Raw genomic sequence first — 19700 nt, 5'->3', positions numbered from 1 at the left:
GGGGGTTGAGATTGAATGGAGTTTAAATTGTGGATTTTTAATGATTGGTTTTTAATGTTGTACATCTCCTGGAGTCACTGTGTATGTTGTTGAATGAATGAATATCATTTAGTAAACTATTTTTTCAATTGCTTTTGACAACACCAGATCAGTGAATCATGCAGTATTCTTTACCATGATGTTCCTGCAAGAAGATATCACAAGTGCTTAATCGTGTATATATCTGTTGGGGAATATGTTTTATTAAATGTGAGACAACTTTTTTAAAAAAAAGTTGTGTGTCATTTTATACTGTACATTTTTGTTAGCATTTATGTAGGTTTACATGAACACTTGTGAAAAGTGATCATAGGAATGAGGGAAAAGTATTTCTTGTTCTTTTGTAGAAGGAGACAACTAGAACATAGATTAACAAGGATGAAAGGGACCTTGGAGGTCTTCTAATCCAACCCTTACTCAAGCAGGAGACCCTATTCCTGACAGATGGTTGTCCAATCTCTTTTTGAAAACTTCTAGTGCCAGAGCACCCACAATTTCTGGAGGAAAGCCTGATTAATTGTTTTCATTGTCAGGAAATTTCTCCTTAGCTCTAGATTGGATCTCTCTTTAACGGTTTTTTACCCATTACTACTTCTCTTGATCTCACATGCTTTGGAGAACAGGTCAACTCTCTTTTCTCTGTGATAGGCCTTCAGATATTAGAAGACTGCTATCATGTCACCCCTAGTCCTTCTCTTTGTTAGACTAGATCTCCCAACCTTTCGTTGTACAGTTTAGCCTCCAGATCCCTTATCATCTTTGTTGTTCTTCTCTGTACTCATTCTAGGGTCTCGGCATCTTTTTTGCGTCATAGGTAGCCTGTACTATACATTTATGGCGATATCATTCTTTTTCCTTTTATATTAACTCATGTGCATTCAACAAAGCTTTCAGCCTTGTTTTTATGCATATCTGTAGAGGTGTAGTGATTTCTTACCTATAATACAACTCCCACCACCTCCTTTGAATTTTTTTAACAATTTGTATCCTTCTACCGTGTTTCTCCAACAATACGGCCTCCACCAATAGGAAGCCCCACCATGTTTTATTGGCATAAAATCAAATTAAGCCCCTTCTCCCAAATTAAGGCCCATATTAAACATGCAAAATGGGGGGGAATGGCGGGGAGGGCTTGCCGTTAGGAAGTACTTTTGTTGCATGCCTGGATATGGTGCTGCCTGCGTTGGTGGGGCACTTCATATCGGGAGACCTTCCACCACTGTTGCTTTCCCTTCTCCCTTACTGCCGCAGTGTTAGAGCAACGCGAATTCTTTTAAAAACAACACCCTACTACAACAAAGCCTCCCCTGCCCAAGAGGGCAGCCCACATGGGGAGGCGAATCTCCTGGGGGCGCTGTCCTCTTGGGCAGGGGAGGCTTTGTTGTAATAGGGTGTCACTTTTAAAAGAATTCGCTTTACCTTTGAAGGGAAAGGGAAGGCGGCGACAGGAGCGCCTGAAGCCAAGTGTCTCCGCAGGGCTCCGGTTGCAGGGAGGAGCCCTGACTGGCCGCATGTGGCTGTGCCAAACACCGCGGCGTTGCTCTAACGCCGCGTTAGCAAGGGAGAAGGGAAAGCAATGGTGGTGGAAGGTCTCCCAAACATCCAAGCTGTCGCCGCCCACCCACCCGAGGATGCAAGGGGGGGGAATTAAGTCACCCCCGAAAAGACGGCCTAGCCGTTTTTTCCGGGGTCAAAAAAAAATAAGGCCCGACCTTATTTTGTGAGAAACACGGTAGCAGTACATTCCAGTCATAAGTTTCATCCACCAAGTTTTGGTAATTATAACAATATTATATCTTCTCTCTGTAGTAAGACAAATGGTTCACGCTATTTGTTCATATTGTTACCTATTGAAATACATGCATATTGTTGTAAATTGAAAATTGTCTTTAATATGTAAGACTTCTCATAAAACAGATGTTTCTGGCTGTAGTTGAGACTTTATAGTCATTCCATATTTGATGTATAGCATGTTATAAAATAGTTGTCACACTTTTAAAGTTCACTTCAATTCTGAGGGCAAAGAATGGCTGTTCACTATACTGTACATTTGGCACAAGAGTGCCACATTGGTATTTTCAAGGAAAGTAGCTAGTCCCTGTATTGGATGTAGAACTGAAGCTTTTGACAAAAACAAACATAGACAAAGTTAATTGCAACCTCTGAAATATACTGGTGTATTGTCATCTGTTGCTAGTTGAGTTTAGGCCAGAAAGGATTTGAAAACCCATGATTTCTAATCCAAATACCAGCAGCTGTTTGGAAAGTAGCCAACTAAACAAAAAGGAAAAGCTTTTCTGTATGATAGGATGTCCAGCTTGAATAAAACACACAAATCTGTTTTAAACTCTGTTTTAACAAGTGACAATGTTGCAGGTGATTTTCTTTTTCCTTTTCAAGTTTAATGAAATTGGTGATTGTTAAGTCATCTGCTTTTCAAGCAAATGAGTCTAGAAAGCTCCCGGCTTGAAACTACTGCAGCTGAGCCCCGTCAGCTGTGTAAACATTTCTGAATGTGTTACTCCCAAAAATATAATTAATTTTTATCTGAAATTAGAACCTCCAACTTAATATTTATGAAAATTTAATGTTAGTAATAACAATCTGAACAATTTCCCCTCCTTTGTTATTTATGAAGTCTGTTTCTAAGTCTTAAGTGTTAGTTTCCCCCTTTGGAAAATTCCAGGCTTTTGGAAATAACTTATTTTTAATAAATGTCTCAGTGATGGCTCTACAAGTATATTAATAGTAACTTCTAATAACGAAAGAGTTAAGATAGACTTGATTAGAATACTTTTAATTTACATTTCATACAGCATAAAAGTACTTTGTTATACCACAGTAGGCTTTTTCAGTACAGTTCTCGTTAACCTTTGCCTTAGCAAACAGGCAACTAAATAAACTTCCAATAATTAGATTCTGTGTAATCGAGCCTCCTATGAACCTAATAAGCTTCATTCTTCTACATTAAATTCAGAAATGCATCAAAGTCAAGAGACTTTTTAAAAGCACTACTGCTCCTCCCTTTGGAATGACAAGTACGTTCTTTGTTTGCTATTTTTAGTCTAATAAAATATAGGATACAGATTGAGAAGTGAATAATGACTTAAAAAAAAAATTTTTTGCACACTTGCACAAAGAAAATCAGTAGGCAAAGTGAGCCAGTAGGGGAATATTTTCATGCTGTGTCAGTTTAACTGTGAGAAACAAGGAGCTTGCAAAATTGTTAAAATACCATTTTACACTTTCAGAATGGCTTTTTAGTTTCTATAGAATGTAAACGTTACTAGCACTGGGAGTGTATAGTTGCTTCATTTCATTATAACATAATCACAGTTCCTGATTTCCACTTACTGGTTCCATTTTAACATGTAGTATTTTAGAAGAAATATTTGATATTTGGTGATTCTGCTATCTGCATGTTGTCATCACATATGTGGAGATTTATTTAGCTTTTTTTTACTGAAACCATTATCTTGTGGAACATAATATATCTTATTGTGATGAGATTTAAAATAGCAACACATTTTAAAAATTATTAATACCTTATGGAATAGCTACAAGGAGCAATTTAATGTTTTAAACAGTTAGAAAAACACATATTCCAGAAGGATGTTTTCTTTTGCTCTTTGTCTCAGTTGTAGTTTCTCAGTTGTAGTTTTTCCTAAATGTAAGAAAAATTTTGGATGCACATTTCTACAGTTAACAAAGTAGTAAATAGTATTTCCTTGTGCTCAATCAAGTGGCATTTATGACATTTAGCATGATTAAGTAATAGTTTACCTTTTGTACACTAATAATCTTAATGTTTATATTAAATAGGTAGGCCTTGCTTTAAAGTCCTATTTTAGCCTACTCCAAAGTTAAGGAATATACTCTTTTGCCATACTGGCATTATTTAGAAGTACATATATAAACCAGTTTAGTCCCAATTCTAGTTCCATATCAGTAACAACAGACTCGCAGAGAGAAAGAAGGGAGAGGACTTATTTTATTTGTTTGTTTGTATTTTGCCTTTATTAATTTTACAAATAACTCAAGGTGATGAATAAATCTAACATACCTTCCCCCTCTCTATTTCCCCCACAACATCAACCCTGTGAGGTGGTTGGACTGAGAAAGAATGACTGGCACAAAGTTACCCATCTGGCTTTCATGACTAAGGCAGGGTGATCAAGGCCCCTTTTACTCAACTTTCTAGCAGATTGTGGTAATATTCAGACAGCTGGAAACTTATATTTAGAATTGCCCAGTAGCTCCACCATCGTTGTCATTTGCCTTCTTCTTCTTGGAATTTCTTTAGGAGTTAAAATTGTGGCTTTTCCTCTTGTTCCTGTTCCTTCTCCACCTTCAAGAAGTGAAGCAGAGAACAAAAAAACAGATGTGCTGCTGAGTACTATCTACCACTAGAATTTATTTATAGGATATTATGGGAAGCCAACTAAAGTTAGCAAAGATTTCAGGATGACAGTTCTTATAACTTGAAACAAAAATTTGGAATTTTGGAGCAAAGGTTGATTTGATTTTCACTTGACAGTTCAGTAGAAATATTATAGGGCACAGAATATGAAAGTATGATTCTGTTTTTATAATGCTTGCTTTAAATGGAAAGTTAATGTAAATCCAGAAGCAAATATAACACTGATCACATTGGATTTCATAGAAAAAAAAATTCTTTAGGGATAAAAAGTAGAAGATAATCCAAATGGTGTCAGTTTGTATATGCAAGCTAAGAGATTGATGTTATTTTTCTAGGAGAACGCATTGTGTGAAATAGAAGGCTTTTCTATTGACTATATAAAAAAAAGACTAATGTGTAAGCAACCTTTGGTTTGGGGATAAAAAATGAAATTTGAATCCCAGTACTTTTCCTCTATTCTTGTAGATCATCTTATCTGTTGTGTATTGATCACTCCTATACAGTGTTTGAGAATAGCCTAAAAATGTAGATTAAAAAACTCTTGCCCATTAACTCACACTACCCTGCCTTGGTAGTCCCATCTAATCTACCCTTGTCCTGTAGTTATTATTATACTAGAAACATATCAGCCTTCTCTATTTTGGATTACTTACTTAATAACAGTGATACAGTGGTGAAGTTGTTGCACTAGAACTATAGAGATTCTTAAATATGGAAACTTTCTAGGTACTTTCTCCTCAGCCCAGCCTACTTCATGCACTTGTTCCTGTGCAGATAAAATAAAATCATTTTGATATCCTGAAGAAAGATAATATAAATCTCAGAAAAATAAATAACGCCCTGTGTTGTTGATTGCTATTTTGATCCATATTTCCATATTTCCTCTTCTTTTATGCAGAATCTGAAAGCATGTCTCAGTTTAGTTATGCTTGGCTATTGCTTTTGCTGGAACTCAGCTACTCTGAAGATTAGAAAAATAAATGTAGTCTTGTATTGAGATGTTAAAAGTCTGGCAAGAGCTGGTTATGGAATCATTTTATTAATTGGTTACATTCCATTATAATAGAACTCATTATGAAATAATCTCCCATTCACTTGGTGATTAGGTCTAGATTTGCAGATCTAATTTAACACGGTCACTATGTCTACGTCTTCATCCAGCTTTTCCAACAGAATGCTGTATTTCAACATTTGAGGTAGCACCACTTTGTACAGCAGAAAGCACATTATTGATTTCAAAAAAGTTAATACATTCCCTTCTGATAACTTTATGTTGCCAAGACATAAGCTGCTGCATTTGAACTTTAACTGAAGTGAATAAATTATGGATGGTTAATTTTTCAAAATATCTTTGACACATGTGCATATATATGTAACCCATATTTGTTCAGTACGGAACAAAAATTTCTGTTTTCTTTCTAACTTCAAAATACCCTAGGATAATTTCTCTGAGGAATTCGTACCATATAATACCCATATATTTCTGACTAGTTTGAATAATGCTACTGGAGTTTTACTAACTACCTACCATTGTGAATATTTACTCACATAGCTAAATGTCTCCTGAATCCCCTGAATACTGCTTCATGCATACATACATGTAGCATCTATACAGTATATGTTTTTGGGATGGACCATGTCATAGAGCACAGTACATGGCTGAATCTAACTTCTTGGAAAAATGCATTAGCTGATGACCTGACAGGAAAAGCTTTTACTTAGAGATCATGAAACTATTCTTTTTGTTTATTTTTAGTACCGTAAAGACCTATTGTCTTTAACTGATATATTGATATGTTTTGATAAATGAAACTGTGGCTTCACTACTTTTTAGATGAATTGGAGCTTTTGGCTGGGAAAAATCTGCTTAACGGCTGCCAGTTCTAAATGCATTACATTGGTGATAACAATGTTGATTCCTGTCCTGTTTTCATCTTAATCATGCTATGATATGGGTTTATTTTTCTAGGTTGTCTTGATCTTAGGGCAGGATGGTGTGTGTGTGTGTGTGTGTGTGTGTGAAATCTACGTATGTATCAGACATTTAGGAGAATCTGTTCCTACTGTATAGTAAAACAGTTGTTTTCCTCTCTGCATTGTTTATTTACTGCCAATTGTGATAGGTTCAAAATAAGCTGTTATACAGTTTATTACTTTCCAATTTGAATGATTTGAATTCAGAAGTCTAAAAGAGATAAAATTACCAGCAGCTCTTTGAGTGGCAGTTGCATATCAAACCTCACGGGGGTTTGACAGACAACGAATATCGTTATTAGATGCTTTTTCCATAATTGCTGACATTTATCCAGTGTTTCACAGTATTTGCTAATGTATTAATGCAGTCAATCTCTGAGAGTCTGCACATGCCTTTTTAGCCCTAGCTTTTATGGGATTCTTAAATTCATAGACCCATGGATACTTATTCCCTGCTGGTTGCCGTAGTGACAGAGCTCAGAGATAAGCCACGACAGAGCCCTTTTGTGATTGCTTTTCAGGTGACATTCAGCGGCAGCTTGAGTAGAGTGTCCTTTTATAGTTCCTGTAATTCAGAAAATGATAACTGCTTAGAAGAGAGGGCTCTAGACTGCTCCCGGCGGGATTTTCGTTTGCTACGCTACTTCATACTAACACCATTCTGATAAAGTTCTTATTATTGTGGAGATTTCAGAGTTGAAAGGAACTGAATTAATTATGACAGGTTGGAAAGTACAGAGTAGATGATACAGATTTAAACTTTAAAGTTGCAGCACTGTTCATAGTTCTAGACATGCAAAGTCATACTGGTTTCTTTTAAGTAGCTGAAAAAAAATGCTTAATTTGGGGACTTAGCTAGGGACCAGATAAATAACTAGAAAGTCAGTCCAAGTAGAAGCCCCTGAAATAAATATAATTAATTGATGTTCTCTTATAAAATAAGAACCTGTATTGAATTATTGAATTATTTTAACAGTAGAAATTATACTAACCAAAGTGAGTAGAGAGTATTTGCAAAAATGAAGGGTCAGAGTCCAAAGAGTGATATAATTGAACTCTACATTCCCATTAGACTGTTTGGTTTGTTTGCTTTTTTAAAATATCAGTAACAGTTCCTTCAACTATTCCAGCCACTTTGAAAAATAAACTTCTCCACAAAGCAGGAAAAAAACAAAAAGTATTTGGAGATGCCCAGTAGAACTCTTAGAATTTGAGGCTTCCATTTACCTAAAAATCTTTGCATAAATAAATAAAAATTAAATAGAACTCAATAAGGGTTTAACATGAATTCAGCTTATAAGCTTATTTGGAGAAAGGGATAATTGTCTGAGATAAAAAGTTGTACCACATAGATTCTATGAACATTTTTCAAGAAGCACCTCCCATAATGAAAGCTGTTATTGTTAAATTATTTAAACTTTTCACATAGGCAATTTGTCAAGGAATATTTCATATCCCTGGGAGATGTCATTGCAGTAATTAAACAAGAAAGTTTTATCAAATCTTTGATGTTTGTAATTATTGGCAAAAGCCAATTGTGCACTACTTTTTGTCACAGGTATATTATAGTAGTGTAAATTATAGCAGTTCTTTATTTTTAACAAAATTGTGGCATATAGAGCAACCCCAAACTCCATTGTATATATATTCTGCTAATATTACCATAATATCTTCTATGTTTGATTGGCTCAACTTTCTGTCCCTCCCCCAAGTGCTCATGAACAACTGATGTAAGGGAGTGAAATATTTGTAGGCAGATTATAAGTTCAAAAATATTAATGCCCACATTTTTAATAGCTCATATTTATAGAAATACAAAATGTAGAGTTGTGTTTTCAGATCCTTATGGTTATTAATATGAACAGTTGCCTAAAATTATATTCTAATCTTTGGCTACATTACACATTTCTTCTTGGTGTCTAGGGACCATTCTTTCAGTGTTGGAGTATTTAATGAATCAAAATGGAATGTGTTGAAATGTTTCTGAATTGTGTTATTGAAAATAATACCCCTTAGACGTGATAGTTTATTTCATCTCTGTGATGACATATTCACAAAACTCATTAAAAGAATGCCCAAGCTTGCAATTATTAGTCAAAGAGTGACTAACTGATATTGCTGCAGGGATTTAACACTTCATTGTAGCCTTCAGTTTCTATTAAGTTCGTTATATTAACATAACCTGCAAATTGAAATATAACAGGTCCAATCACAGATATTAATGTATATGGTAGGCCCAGATACAAATTGAGGTTAGTCATAGCTTTACACATGTCATGATAAAAAACAACAACCTGACCCACTCCTATACTTTAGGAGATAAATGATCCAAAACTCTCTTCCCTTGTGATTTATCTTTTCTTCATATTGACAGATTGAAATTTACATTTCTGGAATTCTGAAAGAAAAGCAGTCTAAGCTAGTTCTGTAGAAGATTTACACATATCCAATGCAGCTATTATTAAGAGAAATATACTTGAATCTTATTGGTATATGAAATTGTCAGCTTCCTTTTACATCATTTAAAAAGCTAACATATTGTTCACTTATTCTGAATAATTTTGATTACTAGAAAAGTTTGACATATTTTATTTACCTTATAAAATAGGGCAAGGTCATATGATGACCCACTTAATGATTGCATCACTTAGCACTGGAAGTTTTGGTACCAATTATGATCATAAGTCAAGGACTACCTGTAGTCCTGAAAGGCATTTCCAGTACCAGCGTGTGTTCATATTTGTAGAAAGTGTGTAAGTTGGAGCAAACATAAACCTCATGTACTAGTGCCTTGCTAGAATACATACAATATTATTGGGATGTTTTTTTCTAACTGAAGTTTTAAATAAGAATTAACAGAACATTCAAAATTTAATTTGAGAAAGAGACTAAGAACTAATGAAAGAAACATGCTATGAATGAGTTTATACAAAACCTATGTGCTGAATCTAGCATTGAGCATCCTAGCATTAAGGTAACTGCGAAGACATGGGCCAGAGTTTGCTCATTGTAATGTTACCAAAACTTTCTCTTCTGAAGAATGATGTAATGTTGTTACTTATCAACTATGATGTTGTAATATTTGCTGCATACTCTAATGTGATTGGCTTAATCTATATTTCAAAACATATTTTCAATTCATTAATGAAACTTATATCCTGGTGCAAACAAAGGGACTCTTCGCAGTTTACAGTATATATGAAACATACACTGTCATGTTAAAACTAATCTGAATAAAAATAACAATAATTAATTAACACAAAAACATAAAAAAATGAAAGAAAAACACAGGGAAACATGAGGAAAGAAAAGTAGAAAAGTAGCTAGGAAACAAAATGGCATCAAATGTAAACTTAAGAATAGGCCCTCTGAAATAATTCAGTTCTTAACATTTTCTGGAAAGCAAGCGAGGGGGAGGCCAACCTGATGACCATCAAGAAGCTGTTCAAAACATTGATGCTCCTATAGAGAAGAAGCATCTTCTAGCTTCAATCTCTCAAGCTCTAAAAAAGGTGGGATAAAACTAGCTGTTCTAAGGTCAAGCCAGTATTGGTTGGAGCAAATGATCCTGTAGGTACCCAGGTAACAAGCCATAAAGATCAAAACTAGAACATTCAACTGTGCCCGGGAACTTGTTAATAGCCAGTGCAGGATCTATAGAATCATATATTCCTAATAATGAGATCATTCTGGACCAATCACAGGTTTTGACTAATGCTTAAGGGCAGCCCCCGTGTAATGTGTCCTACCGTAATCTAGCTGGGTGATAACGAGGAAGCAAACTTCACGACATTAGACAACCCGGATGTACATTCAGCAACTGTGTTACTAAGGTTCAGCTTCAGCCCATTGTCCTCCATACAGAAACATAGCCACAAGTATTACAAAGGATGATAACAACATCTCCCTTACAGCATATCCATATCCTTCAGTTACCTTCTCAGTAAATATATGGCAGTCTGCAGAATATGAGTTTTGTGTATTTGTCTATGTATCTATTTGTGTGTGCGCACGCATTTCTGTCTCTATTATAATATCAGTAAATTAGAATAATAGCGCCAGGAAATGTAACAGAATATTTATGAATGCCCAAAGAAAATATTCATCTCATTTTAAAACACAGGATTAGTTCTTTATATTAATTTTGATGTTTGTTTAGGATTTCTGCCATGGGAACTCTTTCCTAAATTTCAGAGGGAATTTTTTACAACCTGTATTAAAGGACTTAAATTTCGTATTTGGACACTGTTCTTGGGCTTGAATTGGAAACTTTTCTTCTTCTCTCTCTTTCCTATAAGTTAAACCTGTGATAAGTAATTGTCACACTTAGTGCGTTTGTACAATGCTAATTCGAAGTGACATGTCCAAACTGGCCCTAGTAACATGAAGAAACTTAACAGGTGTGAGGGGTGGATCTTCCCATGGGCTCTGTTGCACTTCTGACTAGAGCAAAACTAGAGAAAAAGTGAAATGAACCTTGAATAAATCTGTCAGCTGTAATTATCTCAGCAGCACTTTATGGGAGGATAAAGTATGCATTGGTGTTGGTGGAACGTGAACACACTCCACTCTAGTGATTGGGTGGGGGGGGCATCCAGTTATTGTTTAAAAATAAAAATTAATGCCTGATCTTATATGTACATTTTTTTCATAATAGAAATAAGTTCATGTCTTGTGAAAAGATCAAACTAATTGGTTTTAGAGCATCGTGTTAATTGTAGAAACACTATAAACTTTTAAAGAGAAATGAAAAAGAATCACTACACGTATATGACATTTTTTGTTAATTTTGAAAAAAAAAATCAATAGAATTTCCTGTTTTTTTGAGTGTTCCCATTCAGCATTCTTATCCCCTTCTCTCACCATCCTCTCTAATTCACCACTGAAATGATTACAAATTTTCATTTTCTGTTTTGGTTATCTCAGTTTAAGATTGTGATCAAACACAAACACAAGGTTACAATCTTAATTAAGGTTTTGCTTAAATCTTTACAAACTGTGATGAAATTGACTTTTTCATAGAAGAAGAAGAAGAAGAAAACAGTTGTTGAATTTGGGTAAGAAGTTGTACTTAGGAGAAGCAACTGATCTAGAGAAGGAAAAGGTCTATGTCAGCCTTGCTGGATATTAGCTTCCTTCCTTCTTGAATGAATAATCAATATAGCCAACCAATCTTTTATCAGTTCATCTTTTAAAAATTAGTGATGAATTATCAAAATATACAAAATGCCATCTCTCCCTCCCTCCCCACTCTCTCTCTTTCCCTCCCTCCCTCCCTCCCTCTCTGTGTTATAGCAGCCTGTTGACTGTTCCACTGCTTTGCATCCAGAATACTGCTGTTTGTGCAAACTTTCCTTATTTTGCTCCTATCTTTTTTGACCACCAATCATTAAGTTGGCTAGCAATTTGAGAAGATACAAAAACAAAATGCTGTGGTGACACACTGTATCCTGCCAATGGGTCCACCCTGTTATTTGAAAGACCTGGTGTTTCATATGAACTTGACCTGATTATCGGGCAAAGCGGATTTGATTCTACTGCTTCCTATAACAGCTATATCATGATTTAGAGCTTTTTTCCATTTGGCTTTGATTCTTTGGAATCAATTCCCTCTGGGATGGGACATGTAATTGGGTCTCCTAATGGTTTAAAAAAACACTAAAACTCTCTTTTTTCATAGATCCTTGTGAAATTGCTTTAAAAAAATAAAACAAACAAATTAATGGTTACCTGTTAGAGTTTATGGATTATATAGATAAAACAATGTTATTAGCTTAAATTGGAGCTTCCTTATTTTATATTATGTGATTGGGCGTGTTCAGCTCAATGTCACTCATGTTGGGGGCACCTGTGGTGGCCCAAGCGCTCTTCCATTGAAAATGAGCTCCCAAGCTCTGTTTTCGGCTGTGATGGCCTCATGCAACCCTCTGCCAGTGAAAACAGAGCTCGGGAGGGCCATGGACAGCCCTCCCAAGCTCCGTTTTCACTGCAGAGGCACCATGGGCCAGTCCTTCTCTATTTCCAGGGCGGCCCTGTGGGCCAGTTCTAAGCATCCCACAGGCCGCATTCAACCCCCGGGCCTTGAGGTTGACACCCCTGCACTATGGTATCAGTTGTTTTATTGTATCTATATTACATTTGGTTATAAGTGCATAAATAATAAAACCACAATAAATAAATAAATCACTACAATTAAAGCTTTTGCAGAAATAATTGGAATTATTTTTCACTAGTTCTTTTTAATCTCAATACTTTCTACAGGATTATGTTTTTATTTTCCTCCTTAAACTTACGAGTTGGAGGTGGGCATCCTCTTCAATGTGTTGAGGATATGGTAACAGTAAAGGTACCATAGATAGCAAATAAATAGACAAGAGATCAAAGTAGTGAAATTAGATTAAATTACCTATATTTTGAAGGCCTGTATGAGTGGAGGGTTCATATCTGCGTGGGAGATCCTTCTTTATCTATATTGGTTCTCCACAACAATACACCAGGAAATTAAAAAAACTCAGTTGGTGAAGACTTCCTAGATGAAGATATTTTCCTTTGCAGAAACTCACCAAAACTTAATATGATTTATAAAGATTTATGCGTGTTTAGTTCAGAATTCCATAGTGTGTAAATCTCTTGACAGAGTGAAGTGGTCCAGTTTGAGTGTTAAAAGAATTTATTAAGGCTGGTGTCAAACCTGAAGCTGGCCTGGATGAAGCCATCTTGGAGCTTCAGTGCTTCCACACTGGAGCTGAGGAATAGGAGATAGACATAATTGGGGCTGTGTAAAACGAAATACTTTCTCTTGGGAACCAAGGACATTCTCATACCTGGCCGGAGGAAGGAGGAATGATGTCACCTGGCCAGTAGATGCTGCCTTGATTGGGCCATGTGACTGACTGTTTGGAATTGGGGGGGGGGGGACTTTCACTTTTACTTCGGGAAAACTGTGGGAGCCTTCAGAATCGGTTTTCATCAAATATGTGCCAATATGATATTTCCAATAAAGCTATTCTTTGAGGAATTTATCTGCCTCAGAGTTTTTGCTTGCGATGGATCTATTACTTGGAACCCTGACAGCTGGGTTTTTAGATAGGATGTTTATCGTTTTGTAAACAGATTGCTTTATTTTATAGGCAATTACTTTTAATTATAGTTATTCAATTAATGTTATTTTAATACTTCTCTTTTTTTTAGTGTGGCCTCTAACCATTGTACATAAACATGTCTGTTTGTGCATATACACATGGGGGTTACATGCAAATATTTATTGGAGTTAAAAAAATCAGGATTGATTTCAGTGGCAGTTAAAAAGTTTTATCAATCACTGGTAAACTTAGGTAATATGAAGGATTGTTGATTGTATATAGTCTTTCTTTTATTGGGGTGGGAATGGGTCTCTTAAATTCATAGTTTGCTTTGAATGTTGTCATTTTTTAACAACAGCTATTTTAGCAGTAATATTGATAACTATTAAATGCACGAATGGATTAAAATGTTAAAAAGGTATAAAATTGAAATGTTAATGTTGGATATAAAAATGTAATAACTATCTGGTATCTTAATTATCACCAATATTAAATGCCATTTGGGCTTTTCCCCTTCAGTTGTATAAATTTAATTTAAAAATGCTTACTGGTGATGCCATTGATTTCAAAATTCTAGTAGTTGAAACTCACATTTGACCATATAGGGATGATTTGTGCTGATCCCTGTTCCCAATTCCATAACTTATAAGAATAAAAAAGAAAAAAGAATATTCTGTTTTTTATCTAAAAAAACCTATTGATCTTATGGAACAAAAGAGCATCAAATGACCAGCACCATGTTCACTTGTCTGTCTTTTCTTAAATGCTCTTACTTTTTAAAGATAGAGTAAATCTCAGTTTGATAATACTTAGTTATTTAAGCTCCATTCTGCTAAGCATTCCTAAATCTGGATAAAGCCAGTGAAAATTAGAAGCTATTCATTGTGAGGTTTTCGCTTTAATTACTTAATCACAATGACAAGTATACTTAAATGTGTTCACGTTGGTCACTTTTAGCCTGCTATTTAGAAGGTTTGGATATATTTAGCTATATAGGCAAAATTAGAGGAATTTATTTTTCTATACTTGAGCCCAGTAACAAACAAAACATGATGAAAAAAGCAGTGTCACCATTGCAAAAGCGAGTGTAGATTCTGTGGTAGGCTTGGAAGAGTTTCACTGATAATTGAGCTTGACATAAATGTCTACATTAATATTTCATTTATTCAAAAATAGTCATTTCTTTTTAACTCTGTGATTTTAAAATTGTGACTAAATTGTTATTTAACCTTGCTACAAGAATGTGTCAGCAGGCTAGTCCAGGCAGGTCAACACTCACTTGGTTAGCTAGCACACTTAATCAGCTTCCTTTAACCTGAAGAAAATTAAGGCTTTTATGAGTTCTAGCGTTTCAGTGATTAAAAATACCCTGAATAAAAAGGAACAAAAAGGAGTTTTTCCTAATGTATTTGCTAGGCTTTGGATTATATACTAGAGTGACATGGAAGGTAGAATATTTTCCTTGTTTTAAATGCAAAAATTAATCAATTTTAAAGGGTTACTGATATAAACTGATTTTTGACATAGTACAATTGATTTTTGATGTCTTCGTTTTCAATAATATGTGCATTTTTACTTGGAGGAACCTGATAGCATAGCAGCTTATTAACCAAGAAGGCTATATATCTATTTTTACAGGGGAGGTATCTTAAGACAGTTATATACCTATTTGAGTGTCAAAGAAATAGAAATAGATACAGCATAGAAGGGGTTTTCTATTACAATGAACCTTGCAGTTGAATAATTGAAGTCCACAAGCCAAGGTTGGAGACCCCTGACCTATTCTATATCTGTAAATTTGGCTTTTCTTGCCTAAATGTAGAATCTTACTTTTCTGACTATTGAATTTCATTTTGTTAGATTGGACCCAGTGGTCAAGTCTGTCAAGATCCTTCTGTATCTTGAACCTATCTTCTGGAATGCTGGTTATTCATGCCAACTTGTTGTTATCTGTAAATTTGATGTGTTCCTCTTCTATCCCCTCATCTAAATAATTGATGGAAGAGAACTGAGCCTAAGACAGAGCCTTGGGGTACCCCACTGCATACTTCCCTCCATGTAGATGCATTGAGTGCTGTTAGTCAGCCAGTTACAAATCCATCTGGTGGAAACCCACATTTTTCTATCTTATCAAGTAGTAGGTTGTATCTACTTTATCAAATGCCTTACTAGAGTCCAAGTAAATTATATTCACAGCATTTTTCAGGTCCACTGATATTGTCACTTTGTCAAAGAATGCAATAAGATTTGCTTAACATGATCTGTTTTTGACAAACCTATGTTGGCTTCTGGTTTTGATTTTGTTTGCCTCTTGATGTTCTCAAATTCATGATAATCTTTTCCAGGATCTTCCCAAGTATTGATATCAGGCTAATAGTTTTTTTTAATAGATTGTACTATTTTTTTCCTTTTGTGTAAAGACGGATGCAAAAAATGAGTCAAACAGTTCTGCTTTTTGTTCTTGCTCTCATTGCCTTCTAGCCATTTTTTTTCCATTAATGGACCAGTTGTTTCCTTGGCTTTTTTCTTGTTTTTACATGTTGAAAGAACCTTTTGTTGTTGTTATTGTTGTTTATTTTTGCTGCAACCCTTAGTTTATTGTGAGCCTTAGCTTTCTTGATTTCATCTTTGCAGGTTCAGACCATTTGCTGATATTCTCCCTTAATTATGTGCCCATCTTTTTTTATATATATTTGTCAATTTGTCTTTCAGTTTATCAGAAAGTTCTTTGTGCAGCCATGCTGGTTTCTTTTGAGATCTCTTATTTTTCTTCTTCATTGGAATTGTGCTAGACTGGAATTTTATAATCTAGCTTTTCAATGTTCCTAAGTTTCTTGAGTTGTTTTCCCCTTGAGGATTCTCATCCATGGAATCCTTTTCAGGCTCTAACTGGGTTTACTGAAATCAACTCTCTTGAAATCCAAGACTCTAGTTTGACTTTGCTCTATTGCTTCTGCTTTTATAATGTTGAATTGCAATATTTCATGGTTCCTCCTCAAGGTTCCTGTACTTCAACAATGCCTTCTATCATTTCCTGATAGTGAGAATTAAATCCAGTATGACTGACCTTCTAGTTCTCTTCACTATCTTTTGGGAGACAATGTTTTCTGCTATATTTGTCAGAAATCTGTTTGATTTTCCATGAGGTGAAAAGTTCGTCTCCCAGTTGATGTCAGAATAGATAAAGTCCCCCATTGCTGTTGTGGTGTACTTCCTGTATACCTTAATTAACGGACTAGCAAAAAGTTCATTTATTTTATCTGTTTGGTTGCATGGCCTGTGTGGTATACACCTATGGCAATGTCATTCTTTTTTCCTTTTATATTGATTTAAATGCATACAAGATGGTTTTCAACTTGTTCTGCTGTATTTCTGTAGAGATATAGGTATAACAGAGCGCAACTCCACCTTTTCTATTAGTTCTGTTTCTTTCAAATAATTTAAATCCCTGTAGCTGTATAGTCCACTCATGGATTTCATCTCACCAAGTTTCCATAATGGCAGTAATATCATATCTGCCCTCATGTACTTGGATTTCTAGTTCACTTGTTTATTCTTCATAAACATTGGGCATTGGTGTATAGATGTTTGAGTCCTTTTGGACTAACTCTATGTTTGTTTTCTACATAACCTGTTTTGTACCTGACTTCCCCTTTATCCTTAACTTGTGTTTGATTAGTGCATGTGGTATGGCACACACTATCAAAAGCTTGATTTTTCTTAAAAGCAACTGTAATATTCTTGCTATCCTACTTTTTTCTGAACTTTTTTCTTCTCATCCTAGATTCATATGGTCTCTCCATGAAAAGGAGAGGGTTGAAAATGCTCTTATTTTTTAAAAAAGAATGCATCTTGGTATTTATGTCTACTGCAGTTTGATTTTCGATGCTTAACAAAATCTGATAGATAATTCAGTAATACATGTCTTCTGTTTAGATTACTTTAGCAGCCTCAGGAATCTCTTATCCTTGCCATCGACTTACAGTCGGAAGAAGGTCTTCACCAGCACAAACTAGAGAACAATCAGAAGAGGTAAGACAACTCCTTCTTCTCACACAGTTGGCTGATAAACTTTTATTAAAGTTTTTTTGAAAATGAAATTATACGTCAAATTTTTGCCCTACCTTTGATCTTATGGCATAATGTCTGCTGTCACAGCTTTTGAGCACCCCTAATGTTTGGAAATTGAAAGTTGATAAATTTGACACACCCTAATTATGTATGCTTCTTTCTCAAAGATACTTATTAGAAAATAAAAATGAAATTTATTTCAAGATTTTGGATGAAAATTTGGTGATTCTGTTATTTAACTATGAAAATTTATTGTTGATATTTATTTGTTCAGTAATTGGTTTATTATCAATTTTACTAAAATAGCAATGCACAGATGTACATATGGTTAGTGACAGTGATGGAGATGATTTTGAAGATGCTACAGAATTTGAGGGAGATGACGGAGAGATGTTTGGTATGGCATCATCTGCATTGAGAAAATCTCCAATGAGTAAGTATTACTATGTATTGTGAATAGTATAAGCCCAACTTTGGACAAACAAGGGATGAGGAGAGAAAACAGATTTTGTTTTCAGTGATCAATGATTTTGTACGTGTTGCTTTTTGAGACTACGGTGTGACTGTCTTGGGGAGATATAATAGAGATAATAGAGAATACAATTTGTTTTTATACAAAATTAACTTTTTTAAAAGAAGAGGGAAAATTAAGTTGCAAATTATATAAATGTGTTCTAGGCAAATAACCAGTAAATGGAATGAGATTTTCAGGAACTATTAACTTCTATTAATAACAAAAAATAGTTAAAATCATGAATAAATGGGATTATTTCACTGAATTCTGATTTTTATTGTGATATTAATAATGGCATAGTCTTGTATATTTTGCTATTAACAGATTAGGTTCAATCAGATAAACTTACATTTTTTGTTGAACAAATTTTATTTGTATCTGAAATTTTTATTCTGTTTATCTATTAAATAGACACTTTAGAAAAGTCTTTTGGTTAACTTAAAAAGCTACCTATTCATTGGGTATCATATTTTCAATACAAATTAATAACCAATATGAGTAATGGCATTGTATTATATTATATTTAATGTTTATTTAGTTAGCAAATTTATATGCTGCACATCTTACCATCAAGCAACTCTACCAGTATAGTTATTGCTGTTTGCACAGTCAGACAATTTAGACTGGATTTGACATTTTTGTCCACCAGTACAATTATTATTACCATGATTGATCATATAGCTAGCCTGATGTTTAGATTGACTTTGGTATTTTTATCGAATTATTCATGTCCTTCCCAAAGACCCAGGATAGGTAGAATTTTGATGATGTATAAAAGGAATTAGCAATAGCACTTAGACTTATATACTGCTTTATGGTGCTTTATAGCCCTCTCAAGGTGGTTTACAGAGTCAGCATATTGGACAATTTGGGTCCTCATTTTACCCACCTCAGAAGGATGGAGGCTGAGTCAACCTTAAGTTATTTTACATTTATTTAACAAAATTGTTACATGATGTAAGCTATTCCAAATAAAGCTTCATTCTGCAACTGGCTGATAGTGATGTTGTCATTGTTAATAGTGTTCAAATAATGTTCCAGATGTTTTCAAATGCATCCAATGCAATTTTTACTATTGGTACTATCTTTGATATTTTTTTTTTGCTATTGTTGTTCTTTTTCTGAGTTTCTCCAGTTCTTTCTCTTCTGTTGTTATTCTTATATACACAAAAATGTGACATCAAAGCTGCCAGTTCTGTAGCTAAAGTTGGTCATCATATGCATCAACTTCTTCCCAAGAACATAAGATGCTGTAATACATTTCAGTAGCTCCTGTGTTCTGCTGGTCTTCTCATTATAACACGTATTTTAACTAAATATGACATTATTATAATATAGTATTAAAAATAGAAGAAATACATATTTTACATCTACTAATGTTTGTTTGTTTATTAAATTTTTGTGCATCCCATGCCAAATACAAAACTCTGGGTTGGTAACAATACTTGATAATAGTATACAAAATTATGAATAGCTTAAATAATACCAGATAAAATAATAATAGCACAGATCTTAAGTTTCTGATAAGTTTCATCAGGCAGGATGGTTGAAAGCCAGGGAAAAGAATAGTTGGGGTAGGGGTAGCTTAAACACCATAGGT

General features: G+C 34.6%; 1 protein-coding gene across 1 annotated transcript in view; it reads left to right on the top strand.

Moving 5' to 3' along the window:
• FAF1 (Fas associated factor 1) overlaps positions 1-19700 on the top strand; it is a 199073-nt gene that overhangs the window by 96451 nt on the left and 82922 nt on the right. Inside the window, exons 9-10 of the mRNA XM_026707060.2 lie at positions 17452-17547; positions 17893-18019. Of these exons, the coding sequence (XP_026562845.1) occupies positions 17452-17547; positions 17893-18019 (223 nt within the window). The remainder of the gene's footprint in view (positions 1-17451; positions 17548-17892; positions 18020-19700) is intronic.

Source organism: Pseudonaja textilis, chromosome 3 (genome assembly GCF_049901715.1).
Source record: "Pseudonaja textilis isolate UNSWEBS1 chromosome 3, rPseTex1.2, whole genome shotgun sequence".
In the NCBI taxonomy this organism is placed as follows: Eukaryota; Metazoa; Chordata; class Lepidosauria; order Squamata; family Elapidae; genus Pseudonaja; species Pseudonaja textilis.
Note: the sequence above shows the minus strand (reverse complement) of the source record. Positions and strands in the feature narration are given on the sequence as shown.